At 42.9% G+C, this 12,990-nt stretch overlaps 1 protein-coding gene across 1 annotated transcript in view; it reads right to left on the bottom strand.

Moving 5' to 3' along the window:
- Nucleotides 1-12,990, bottom strand: part of LOC111552757 (aromatase) — a 132,302-nt gene that overhangs the window by 26,677 nt on the left and 92,635 nt on the right. Inside the window, exons 3-4 of the mRNA XM_023227169.2 lie at nucleotides 5,927-6,109; nucleotides 18-168 (exon numbers count right to left, since the gene is read on the bottom strand). Of these exons, the coding sequence (XP_023082937.1) occupies nucleotides 18-168; nucleotides 5,927-6,071 (296 nt within the window). The 5' untranslated portion in view covers nucleotides 6,072-6,109. The remainder of the gene's footprint in view (nucleotides 1-17; nucleotides 169-5,926; nucleotides 6,110-12,990) is intronic.

Genomic DNA, 12,990 nt, shown 5'->3' with positions numbered 1-12,990 from the left:
ATTATGAACAGACTCACTTGCTGATAATGAGTGTTTCCTCTCCAGAGATCCAGACTCGCATGAATTCTCCATACACCCGGTTGTAGTAGTTGCAGGCACTGCCGATCCCCATCCACAGGAATCTGCCATGGGAGATGAGGGGTCCAATTCCCATGCAGTAGCCAGGACCTAGGACAGGTGTCAGAGCATAAGCTACATCTTAGTCACACCAAAAATTGCAACTGCTTTGTGTTACTCCTGTTTTTGTTCTTTTATAGCTAAGTGTTCTTTACATTTGATGTATATCTGTGAATCATGAATAAAGTGATTTGAAACAAAACAAAACAAAAGCCTCACACTTAACATGAGGCTCTTCACCCCTCCATGAGTAAAAAGGAGTTCAGTATCCACGCCACACTAGTTTTATTTGGTCTCAATCATTTCAGTCCGAATGAACTGGGTTGTGTGTGCTAATTTCTTCCCAGGTTAACCGGTATCAATGAGTTTCGAATACAAGTCAATTCATGCGTTTGGTAGCAAACATGGAAACGCTGACGAATGACAAGCCAGCAGAACTGTTTGGCGCGTAGGTTTTTTCTGGAAACTTTTGGTTTGAGTGCCCCACTTGACAGAATGGGTGGGTTAAACTGGTCTGTAGTTTCGTAGGAAATCTTTCAACTGAAAGAAACAAGATCTACAAGGACAATGTCCAATCTAAGAACATCTATTTTATTCCCCTCAAAAAAGACTGTTTAAGAAAAGGCTCTTAAGCTAAATCTCATTAGGCAAAATAAAGCTAAGAGTTGAGGAGTCAGGCAATGGGTCTTTAAGCCTCTAGACTGGAGTTTGAGTCCCATAATCTGGTTTTAGCTGAGAGTAGTGGCTGCTTACAACCTTGCTCATGCAGAGGATGGCAGAATTATAAAGAACATGAACCTGGGAAACAACTGGGGAATTTGATGTTGCTTATATCAGAGAACAAACTTGGTACCTTGATTTTACTGGTGGTGGTAAAAAATTAGATTAAAAAGTTTTAGAATTTTTTTTAGAAATTGTCAAGTAGTAGTTTTTCTGAATCTTTCTCCTTTAATTCCATTCTGTCAGTGAAATCATTCTGAAGCCAAAACACACCTAACTATGTGAGACAGCATTCTCACCTTATGGGCAAGAGTTGTGTAATGATATACATAGTGTAACCTTTTGCTTGAATCACCTAAATTGGATGTTTAGTCCTAAATACAGCAAATAGTTTTTAGTCTTTTACTTTGCAATAGCTGAGTTAATATGAGCAAGACTGTCAGCTCTTTTTTCCCTTTAAATAGAAGACCTTTGCTGATACCTATAGAACCAAAATATGGTCTAAGGTTATTAATCTTGTGAGTACTTTAGTAACACTACATTATACAGTAGATGACTGACTTTGTATTAAAATAATTTCATTAAGCTCTTTAAAAGATTTCCACAGCAGATCTGATTGAATATGTATTTCCTTAAACTGTCATTAGATATATTAACCTTTAATCAATTAATATATGCATAATATTACCTCACTGGATATTTACAGCTTGGCACTTTGTAGATGCTCAACAAATATTTCCTGAATTAATTTTAAAAATTAATTTGGCATGTGTATCTAATATAAAGGATGACGCTTTAAATGCCATCCTTTTTTTTTGAGACAGAGTCTCGCTCTGTTGCTCAGGCTGGAGTGCAGTGGCATGATCTCGGCTCACTGCAACCTCCAGCTCCCAGGTTCAAGCAATTCTTCTGCCTCAGCCTCCTGAGTAGCTGGGATTTGGGATTACAGGCTTGTGCCACCACACCCAGCCTGCCATGTAAAAATCTTAATATTTGGGACCTGCCATTCAAATGTAAGCTATGATGCAGGAGAGACGTATCTACTGAAAAAGGGAGATTGAACCTTGTGCTTAGATTAAGAACCTGAGTGTTCTAACCAGAAGAGAACCAGAGTTTTGAGTCCTTAGCGATCAATTCTATATCAGCTTAATTCATCCAACAAACAATTACTGGTATAGATACTACTGGTATAGACACTAGCTCCAAATTAGGGACTGGAGATGTTATAAGTATAATGGTCCCCATCAGAGTCTAGGGGCAAGACAGGAGAGTATGTGAAAAATAATTACAAAATAAAAGAATCTTAGCACAGTGTGACCTTTTCATTTATGTGTATATCTTATGCTTCTACCCACCCTCCAGCTGGAGAGAAGAATGCTGGAGGAAGGTAGAAACTTTGGTAAAATATTAGGGAAATATTCTGGTTGTATCTACATTAAGCTGATCTTTGCTTCTCAGATTTAGGGATGCTTATTTAGGCATGCAGTGATTGTGGGAGCCTCTTTCACACCCTAAAAGGAGTAGTGAATACTTTGCTGCATTTTTGTACAGAGACAGTCTCCTTGGAGCCAACAGCTGGGACCTCTCCCCAGCTGTCCTAATCAACAACCTGTTGCTTGCCACGCCTTACAGATATATACCATAGAGAAATCTGTGTGCACATATACATTCAGAACAGCCCTGTTCACAATAGCCCCAAACTAAAGACACCTCAAGTGTCCCTCAACAGTGGAACTGGCAATTAAACCATGAGATATTTATATAACTCAATACCCTATGGCAATAAAAATGAACTACACCTGCATGCCACAATGTGGACGGATCTTAGAAACACACTATTGAGCAAAAGAAGCAAGATACGAGAAGACATAATGTATGAATTGACTGCTAAAATGTTTAAAACAAGGCAAAATTAACCTGTATTCTCTGGGATATGAAATTATGTGGTAAAATGATGAAAAAAAAAAAGCAAGGGAGTGACTGTCACAGAATCAAAGACGGTGTTTTGCTCTGGAGTGAGGGAGAGTGATTGCAAAGGCAAACGAGGAGCTTCTGGAACAAGGGTAACATCCGCTTTCTCAGGCTGCATTGTGATGGCAAATTTATCACCACGCTGTGCACTTTTCTGTGAAACATTATCTTAATAAGAAAAAGTGGAATGTCAGTTGCCATGCTTTTTTTCCCCCCAGTTCTCTGCTCTGGGATGTGGTACCCAGGGCAGAGCATGGCATATGGAGGGAGAGGACCCTTGTTCAGAGCTGGGGATGGCTATATGTCCTTGGGGAAGGGAGAGCAGCCAGTGCCAGGTGACTGTGAGTCCTGACCCAGATCAGTAGACTGGGAGCAATTTTTCAGAACTGAAGCTTCCAACCCTGCCCCCCACCCTGGCCACTCCCCCTTCCCCCGCAGGAATGACCCTTTCCTCAAGACTTTCATAGCCCCTACCTGGCACTAAGTCAACCACCTATGTGTGTGCCCCTGACTGTCTTTACTACTTTTATGTAATTCCCTTGGGGCAGAAACCACATCTCTTTAATCTTTTCACACATCCTCCTGCCCCTAAGCAGGAGAACAGGGCCTCTTAGTAAATACAGCTAGAAGAAGCTTAGATATGAGCCCCAGTTTCATCACTTACTAGTTGTGTGACTCTTTGAGTCTCAGTTTTGCCACCTACAAAACAGACACAAACACACCAACCTTACCATAGAAAATGGGCATGAAACTGCTTTGTAAATTATAACTCACTCAAGGACTTGAAATCATTGTAAGTTCCTCCAGCTTTCACTGGTCCTGAGCTTTCCTGACTCTGCGCTTCCCCCAAACCTCTAAAACCAAGAACCTAGAGAGCTACTGATTCAAGTGAGCTGGCAGGAGCTCAGGAGTATTGATCAGCAAAAACCACCCCAAACAAGGCCAATTTTCTTATCTTCCCTCCCCCAACCAGAAACCATAGGATCTCACAGTCTGTGCTACTAGTGGATTCTAACTAGACCTTCTGCTTTCAAAGGGAAAGTGTGAAACTAGAAACTATCTGTCTAGCAAAATGATCATCAACCTGGGCTTTAGGACTTCCTGGTGGCCCCCCTACATTCCCACTTCCTGTCCAGCTGGGACAAGCCATTTCCCTTCTCTGGGCTTTAACCCTCTACTTGTAAAACGAGGCGTTTGAACTCCATGGCTGCTCATGCTTGTCATAGCGTTTTGCCTGGGCAAGGCAGATCAGCTCCCCGGGTCTCAGTTTCCCCTTCTGTCAAATGAAGGAGTTAGGCTCATATCTGTGGCTCTCAACCTTGGCTGCTCATAAAAAAATCAGGAGAGGAGATTTTTAAAAAAATAGCAGCCCCAAACTAGCTGAGCCCTTACCTCAGACAGTGCTGAGAATCACTGTGCTACTTGATCTGTCAGTGGATGCAGCATGATGGCCCCGGCCCAGAAATGGTGGACAGAGTGAGATGCTGCCTACTCTCCTACTGATCCAGAGCTTCAGGGCTGCTGGTTCTCAGGCTTGTCCTAACAGGCTGATCTCCTTGGTCAAGGGTCCAAGGAAATTCCACCAGTGCTGATTAGCATAAGCATCCGGGGGGACTTTTTAAAAATGCATGTTTCTATACCTGAAGAGACTGAGTCAAAAAGTCAGGAGCAGGGTCCAGGAACAGAAATGTTAACAAGCTCCTACCTGCTGGGTGTTCTTACATAGACTTAAAAGCTTGCGAACCTGTGGCTTACTGGATGGGCAATGCTGTGTGGGCAGTGCTGGACTCTCCTGGCCTGATTCTCTGATAATACAGACAAATTAGAATTTAGCACCTGGGCCTATGAAGGGAAGAAGAGGAAAAAGAAGGCTTTCCACCCCTCTACGTACTCACCCCACCCCGACCATTCACTGACCCTGACTTCACTGACCCTGACCATGAAGCTCTCTTGGGAGAGGAGAAATCCAGTGAGGAAGGGCCACACTGGGGAAGAGAGTTCAAGTTAAAGACGATGAAACAGTCATCCCTTAGCTCTGAGCCTCCCTTCTCTAGAGCTGACCTTGTCAGGGAGCAGAGAACAAAATTAACTAAATGTTCCTTTAAACTGGGCATTAAAGTAATCTAAAATATCAGGCTGAATCAGGCAGAGAGACAGGCAATTATCTGGAATGTTAAAAAGAATCCAGACACAGAGCATTTTGTGCCAGCCCCATGCTCCCACTTCTGATCCCACTGAGACGAGGCCCACCACACTTACCAGTGTGTAATAACTATGCTCTTAAAGTCTCATTGGATATCTTATGGAATTGGGAACAGATGTGTCTGCAATGAGGCATCTTCACTGAAAACTAAAGAAGCAGTCTGAAATTTCAGGTCATTCAGAACTAATCTGATATCTGATCACTGTAGCTTTAACGGTGGAAGGGTGGGGTTTTCTATTGGGATTATCTGGATAATGATATTATTCTCCACTTTTGATTGACCCACAGATCTTGTTGAAGATTCTCTCGGGGTGTGATGTTCCAAGAGTGTTGGAGTGGTCCGCATTTTTATCCCACTGCCTGGATCCCATTTGACCCTTATGGGAGCCAGGTAGTGGGAGAAAAATGGGGACCACTATCACCACATTCCCAAGAATAAGAGAAAATGATGAATGGAATAAAGAGAAGGGATAAATATAAGACAAAGAGGGGGCATGGAGGAAGCAAAATGAAAGGGAGAAGGAAAGCAGTGAAGAAGGCGTTCCAGAGACATTTTCACCTTCAGAGCAAAATTGCAATCTCTTTTTTAAAAGTTAACCAGAAAACCCTGGAATTTTACTTTACTCCACCCCATCTTGAGCTTGTTTTAAAGGTACTTGTGCCAAGTCTACTTTACGAAAGCACAGCGCAGACTGGAAGGGTTTATCTAAGATATTTTTAAAGTGCTCTCATTTAAAATGTGCAGATAATTGGTTTGAAAATGTTCACCCAAGTCCTTATTTGCTAACACAGCCATAGTCTTCAGAGATCTTTCCAGGTGTGCTTTTTGTCCTTTTGCAAAATTTTCTTTACCATCATGGAACAAAATCCCAAGTAAATAATCTCCTTAGAAATGGAAATAAACGACTGACTTACCTGGTATTGAGGATGTACCCTCATAATTCCACACCAAGAGAAAAAGGCCAGTGAGGAGCAGGATTGGCATGGTGGCAGCAGGCATGGCCTCAGGCACCATGCTGGTGATGTTATAATGCATCGGGTTCAACATTTCCAAAACCATCTTGTGTTCCTTGACCTCAGAGGGGGCAATTTAGAGTCCTGTGGAAATCAAAGGGACAGAAGAATTACAGAATCCCCTTAAAGGTTCATCTACAGCTCCTGTTGCTTCAGAGGGTGCTGTACAGTACAGATTCACTTACTGTTTTATAATGTGATCAGACATTTAGGCAAGACTAATTTATGGTTACAAGTCAAAACAAGGAAGCCCAAGAAAGATCTTTTGGCTTGAATTGCAGCATTTCTGACCTTGGTAGAATCTCAGGTTCCTTTAGACGCTTGGTCTGATAGAACCTTATCATCTTGCCCTTGAGTGGGTAGAGTGACGTGCATTCCCAATTGAAAGCCAAATTTCTTGCCAAAATATAAGAAAATAAAGCTCATTCCAGAGGTGGAGTCATTCTGTGACTTCATCAGCAGGTTTTGTTTAGGCAATCTTCTTCCCTTGAAGCCAAATCAATTTAAAAACAAAAAAAGCAATCCCCCAACTCCCCTTTTTGACCAAAATGACTTTTTTGATCAAAATAGTAAGTTTCTACAGTAAGAACACAATTCTTGGGCATCAAGGTCTTCTCAGAGCCTTCCATCAGTTTGCCTATTGAATTCAAAGTGACTCACTCAGGCCATCTCTAGTGACTTCAATGAAGATCTAAAATCTCTTGTACCATGGGCCAGATTAAACAGTGTCCCTAGGGACTTGCCAACGGTAGTGTGGAAAAAAAGAATTACAGAGGAAGAATAAAGGGAGAAGAGAAAGAAAAGAATGGGGAAGGAGGAAGAAAGAGAGAACAGGCAGAATAGGATGCCACCAGCAATAGGCTCAGGTGCCACTCAGGAACCTCATTCGAAGAGCAGCTAACATCCTGTGCAAGACAATCAATTTACAGTCTGATGTGCTGGTTCTGTTGTGTTTTTCAACATTCTATTGAGTCTGTCTTTTCAGCCAGGTTTTGTAATCCCTTTACTCTCAGAACAGAGTTTCAGGGATGGTAGGTAGTTTGTAGCTGAAGAGGTGTAGTTTGAACAAACTTGTATAGTAAGGAAAGAGTGAGTCATCATTAAATGCATTTTCAGTGGCAGATGACATGCTCCAAGGTTTGCCTTTACTTAGATAGTGCCTACAGTTTTTGGAACTTGCAGTGGCTCTCAAACAGACTTGGGCTGGGTTTCACCTAGTAATAAAGTAACAAAATTCTAGATTCATAGCCAGGGCTTCTAATTGGATATCTGGGGCTCTGTGGATTCCTTGAAACACTGCATAACATATTGTATCGGCTCATGTGCACATTCTAGTGGAGAAAGGCCATAACTTTTATCAGATTCTTAAGGAGTATGTAATTGTATTTCTCCTCTGATCTACAAGAGATCTTAAAGTCCAAAGACTGATTTCCGTCAACTACAAAAATTCTACAACATAGTTGAGTTTATCCAGTTGCTTCATCATTTTATGTTATTCTACCATTTAAATAATCATTAATGCTTGGATGCAGGGCACTGAAAATGCCTGTGCTTATGTTGAGCAGTTTTGTGGTTGTTTTTTTTATATATATAAGTTGAGACTAAAAAGTCAGCCTTGTGTCTGTTATCATCTGGTTCCTTTGTTGATGACAAGCTATTTTTAACAGGCTGAGGTTTTAAATTTCTAGAGTGGAATTTGACATCATTCTGAGTAAGCTCTATGTGACTTTCTGACAGCCAGGACCCTTAAAGTTTCTATTTATATTGATGAAACCTGAAACCATTGTTCAAAGCATAAATGAGGAAAGTGGTTGCGATACAAAGGATGAAGATGTCCCACAGGAAGTGATGCCAGCAAAAAACTTCACATTATAGGAACTTTGAGAGGTATTTCACAACATTGAAAGCAAAGAGTATAAGATGTTGGAAGCTGATGCAAATTTATAAAGGACTATGGCAATTCACTCGCAGAGAAAAGATGTTCCCTCAGTATCGTAAGTTACGCAAAGAGAAGAAGGCAAGAACTTTAAAAAAAAACCTCTCAATAAGTTTATTTTCACAAAGAAAGAAAACACTTAAAATGTTGCATTGTTTCTAATGTTTCAAATTACTGTGTACTAAAATATTTGTTTTACTATTTTTGTTTGCTTGTCTCCCTACACACTTACAACCTATGGTAAGAGTTTCTAATGCTTTGACAAAAAATTTTAAAGGTCACAGAACAGTTGTAATTTTTCTCTTGATTTTTAGGATTGCTTTGCACAGTTTTAGCTTGCATGGTCATTTTTACAGTCCCATACTGCCATGCAAAGTGAGGACTGTTTGTGTGTCTAAAATGTTTAACAGAGCTAAGAAGCCTGGTTTCTCATCTTCCTCAAAAGTATGTCATAAAGATCCCCGAGAAGAGCATCATTTAAAAACCCAACAGGGTAAGAATATTTTTTAACACCCAGAAAGCATGTGCTATGTGTCAGTTATTGTTCTAAGCACTTTACAAATATTAAGCCACTCATCTTCATGACAAGCCTGAGAGCTAAGTCTAATTATCCCCATTTTACAGATGGAGAAACTGAGGCCTGGGGAGGTTAAGCAGCTTGCCCTAGGACACCCAGCTCATATATGACAGAGCTGAAATTGGAGCCTAGGTGGTCTGTCTCCAGAGCCCATGCTCTTTATCATGCAGTTTTGCTACCTATTACGGGATTCAGTCCCCATATTCATGGACTTTTCATTCATTTATGCTCACTCCTGGGCTATTTAGAATAATTCCTTTTAAAGGATTAAGCTTTATGGATCGCTGCATGCCACAGCTGGAAAGGTCCTTTGTAAAAAGGAGATTCTCTCCTGATTGCACATTGGTTTTCCTGTTCAGTGGAACATTCTAATGGGCCACGTGGGTATGTTGAACAGAAGTCTTCAAATACGGGTACAGGAGTATAGGAAGGTCCTAGAACTTGCACATAGGTTGTTCATATGTCCCCTTGGCTAGTAATACCCTTCTCTCACCCCCAAACATACACATACATGCACACGGCCCTCAGGTGCTATGCATTTGCCAGGCCGTCTCAAATGCCTGGGTCTCCACTGCCCTCTGAGGGTCATTTTCTTGGGTCGCCCCATTATTATTTGCTGAGTGGTCTCTGCCTGCTCAGGCATCCCACGTTTTCCTGGCACCAAGCAGGGGCTCTGGCCACTTGATGCACCAGGCCCTTGTGCCTATGCTACATGGAGCCTATTAACACCTTCATTCAATGCCCCACCAACCTCTGCATAAGGAAATGCGAATCCTACACCCAAAGTCCTCAACCTGAGTCAGGGCAAAAACCTGTGGGGACACAGCAGAGCCCAGGTGTCCTAGTGACCTGGGGGTCCGAACACATTGAGGGTCCTACAGTGCCATGAAGGACTCCCAGATCCTCTAGTACAGCTCGAGCCCTAACCCTAGCCTGCCACAAGGAGGGGAGGCAGGCCCTTGACTTGCAGAAGTGCTGCCTAGCATGTCCAGACCCTGCTAAATCCTACCGTTTAGCATGGGGGCTACTGGCCCAGCAGGGAAACAGGCCCACTCACCCTGGATCTGAGGGCTGGGTGCCAAGCTTGCACTCCCTCTTATTCTCTCCAGCAAACCTGGCCCATCCCTCTTTCACACCCCAGCTCCTGGAGAAATGCATTTTTTTCTCTACTCATTTCCTCTTATCTCCCGACTTCTGCCTGATCACACTAAAACCTGTCTCTGAAAGCTGACACATGACCTTACTACGGCCTAATCTGTACCTCTTCCCCATCTATGTTTGTTCTTGATCTCATTCTGTGGCGTTGGACCCATTTGGCCGTTCCTCCTTCTTGTATCTGTTCTCCAATGATGGTTGTGGCAGGCTTCTCTCATTGTTTCTATTCCTCTACAGCTGTTCTTATTCCGTCAGTCCTCAAACCATGAGCATCTCTCCAGCCTAAACCATTTGCCCTCTCTGCTTTATTCTCCTTTTCAGAACTCATTATTTTCTTGTCTTAAGCTCTTACTTCTGTGAAGGCACCTCCCCCGATTCCCTTCTTGCCTCTGTCCTCTCTATCTCAAGCACTGACTGCCTAGTGAACTCCACTATGCAGATACTTCACCATTACTCCACAGTTACATCTAAAACCCAATCCATCAACCTCCTCCTGACCTTCTCCCTCTGTCCTAACTTTTTAATTTTTATTATTTATTTTTGAGACAGAGTCTTGTTCTGTTGCCCAGGCTGGAGTGCAGTGGTGACACAATCTCAGCTCACCGCAACCTCTGCCTCCCAGGTTCCAGCGATTCCCTTGCCTCAGCTTCCCCAGCAGCTAGGATGATAGGTACGCACCACCATGCCCAGTTAATTTTTGTATTTTTAGTAGGGATGGGGTTTCACTATGTTGGCCAGGCTAGTCTCGAGCTCCTGATCTCAAGTGATCAGAGTCCTCACCTTCTTATACATCATTACCCTATCATCCAGCCTCAAAATCTTGGGTGTTTTGTACTTCCCTTTTCCCTTTACTTTCCTACCATATCACTTCCCATCCCAGTCTAACCATATCCAGTCACAAAGTTCTAGGCATAGTCCTTAATAACGTCATGTCCCTGTCTCAAGATATGTCCCTGTATTTTTTTAATCTTCTGGCTTATATGTTAATTTTTATAATGGGCCTTAACCCTACCCTCGGCTCTATTCATGACAGAGGATATCTCAGTGGTCAGTTGAAGGCAAATTCCTGGCTTCCTTCTTTGCCAAAACTTACCCCTACCTCAAACTCTCTAATATTAATTGCTCTCAAAAGCCTCTGCTGTGAAAAATCTACTGGGGATTCCTGGTGGACCCTCAATCCTCTTTTGGCAGCCCCAAGCTCTAATGTCCTCAAGGGCAACACAGGTGACATGAATGTGGAGGGCGGTGAATGGACTGCAGCACATTCTAGAGCACAGCCCTACTCTCAAAGGACCAGGCATGATGCCAAACAAACCATCTCTCCATGAGCCCAATTGAGACTCCAGCCCATTTGCTGCCATTACTCAGCATCTGAATCAACCATCACAACCTTCACAGAGCTACAAACGGGGAACTAGTCACTTGTGTTCTTCGTGCAACTACCTTTGTCTAGCCATGCTTTGGTGCCAGGCCATAAGCTACCTCTGAGTGACTTTGTAAGGTCAACCATAGGGAACTCGCCATTTTATCTAATGAAAGGATGTTGTCAAAGGCAATAGGTAAAATCACTTATTTTTATTATTCTGAGTGGATGTATGTTTGTAAATTTCCTCACACCTCTTACAGAGCAAAAAGAGGCATTCATTCATGAAAAGTCAAATTCTTCCATCTGTTTCCTCTCCCTCTAGAAGGTGAATTCCCAAAGGACAGGGATCTGTGTGTCTCTCTCCTTCACAACTGTATTCCACTTCTAGAACAGTGTCCAGGCCTTCGTACATGCTTGCTACAAACCCGTTGCCTGAATTTGCACTATCTCCAGCTTTGTTCAGCTTTTATTCCCCATTGTAAACTATCTAAGACCCTCCTTCTCAGACCTTCTGTTTCACTCTCTTCTGCACGTTGCTGCCAGATTTGCTTTTTAACTCAGCTTACATCACGTCAATCCTCTGCCAAAAACCCTTCTTTGCTTCCAGTTGTCTGCAAGTCTTTCAAATTCATCTTTTTTTAACAGAAACTTGCTCTGTCACCCAGGTTGGAGTACAGTAATGAGATCTTGACTCACTGCAACCTCCGCCTCCCATGTTCAAGGGATTCTTCTGCCTCAGCCTCCTGAGTAGCTGGGATTACAGGTACCCACTACCATGTCTGGCTAATTTTTGTATTTTTAGCAGAGACAGGGTTATCACCATGTTGGCCAGGCTGGTCTTGAACTCCCGACCTCAGGTGATTCACCTGCCTCAGCCTCCCAAAGAGTTGGGATTACAGATATGAGCCACCATGCCCCACCCCAAATTCATCTTGACCCAGCCTTATTTTTTGGTTCTCTCCACTCAAAGTCTGACTCCTGATTTACCACAACATCTTACCTGCTGAGTTCTTCCTCCTCCACATTTCCCTGCTTGTCCAGTTCTGCCCCACTGGTTTCCCATGACAAGTCTGCTTCTTCTTCTCCTTGCCTGAGCCATCTCTTACCTGGTATAAATACTCCTCCTCTTTTTCTCTCTGACATGGGTCTTGGACTACTATTTTGACTGCCAAGGCACTATATAAATCAGAGCCTTGGAGCGTTTCATTAAATAAACATTTATTAGGAACCTTGTCTGAGCAGTGTACTACATTCAGACATTCAGTTTTCTTTCTAGACACGGGAGGCAGTAAGACAAGCAAGCTGAAGGTGCTGCTAGCTAGGACATCTTATGAGAACCACATGTAGAACCACATGTAGAGCTCTAGAAAGACATGTAGAGCTGCCCATGAACTTCTACATCAAGGAGACACAGAGTATCAGGACTGGAAAGAAATGCTGTAATCTTCTAATAATATGGTTCTCTCCCTTTAAAAATGAACCACTTACATGAGATCCAGGGAAGGTCACTTGTCAATGGTTACTTAAAAGCAGGGAAGGTTCACCCATGTGCACATTCAGTGATCTGATTTCCATTCCCTGGCACTGGGGTCATGACACTTGAGGTTCCAATTGTTATTCCTAGCAAGCTTCCAGTGATTCCCTGGGACACGCTTGTTCTGGAGCAGGAGCGACACAATAGGAACCAACAGGAACAATGCAGATAGATACACATGGTGTGGACCACCTTCAGGGCAAATGCCTTGTCCACCCTATAGTTCCCATCCCTGCTGTGGTCTCTGACTGACCATTTGTGTCGAATGTGCAAAAAGCCCTGAAGGCACCAATGGGAGACCTCAGCCCCTAGGGTTCTACCCACATAGGGAAGACTATTGACGGTGTATGAAATGTGCTGCTAACACTCACATTTCACATGTGTGTGCAGACCCAAG

Source organism: Piliocolobus tephrosceles, chromosome 6 (genome assembly GCF_002776525.5).
Source record: "Piliocolobus tephrosceles isolate RC106 chromosome 6, ASM277652v3, whole genome shotgun sequence".
Taxonomy (NCBI): Eukaryota; Metazoa; Chordata; class Mammalia; order Primates; family Cercopithecidae; genus Piliocolobus; species Piliocolobus tephrosceles.
The sequence above is the reverse complement of the archived record's forward strand: the minus strand, read 5'-3'. Positions and strand labels throughout refer to the sequence as shown.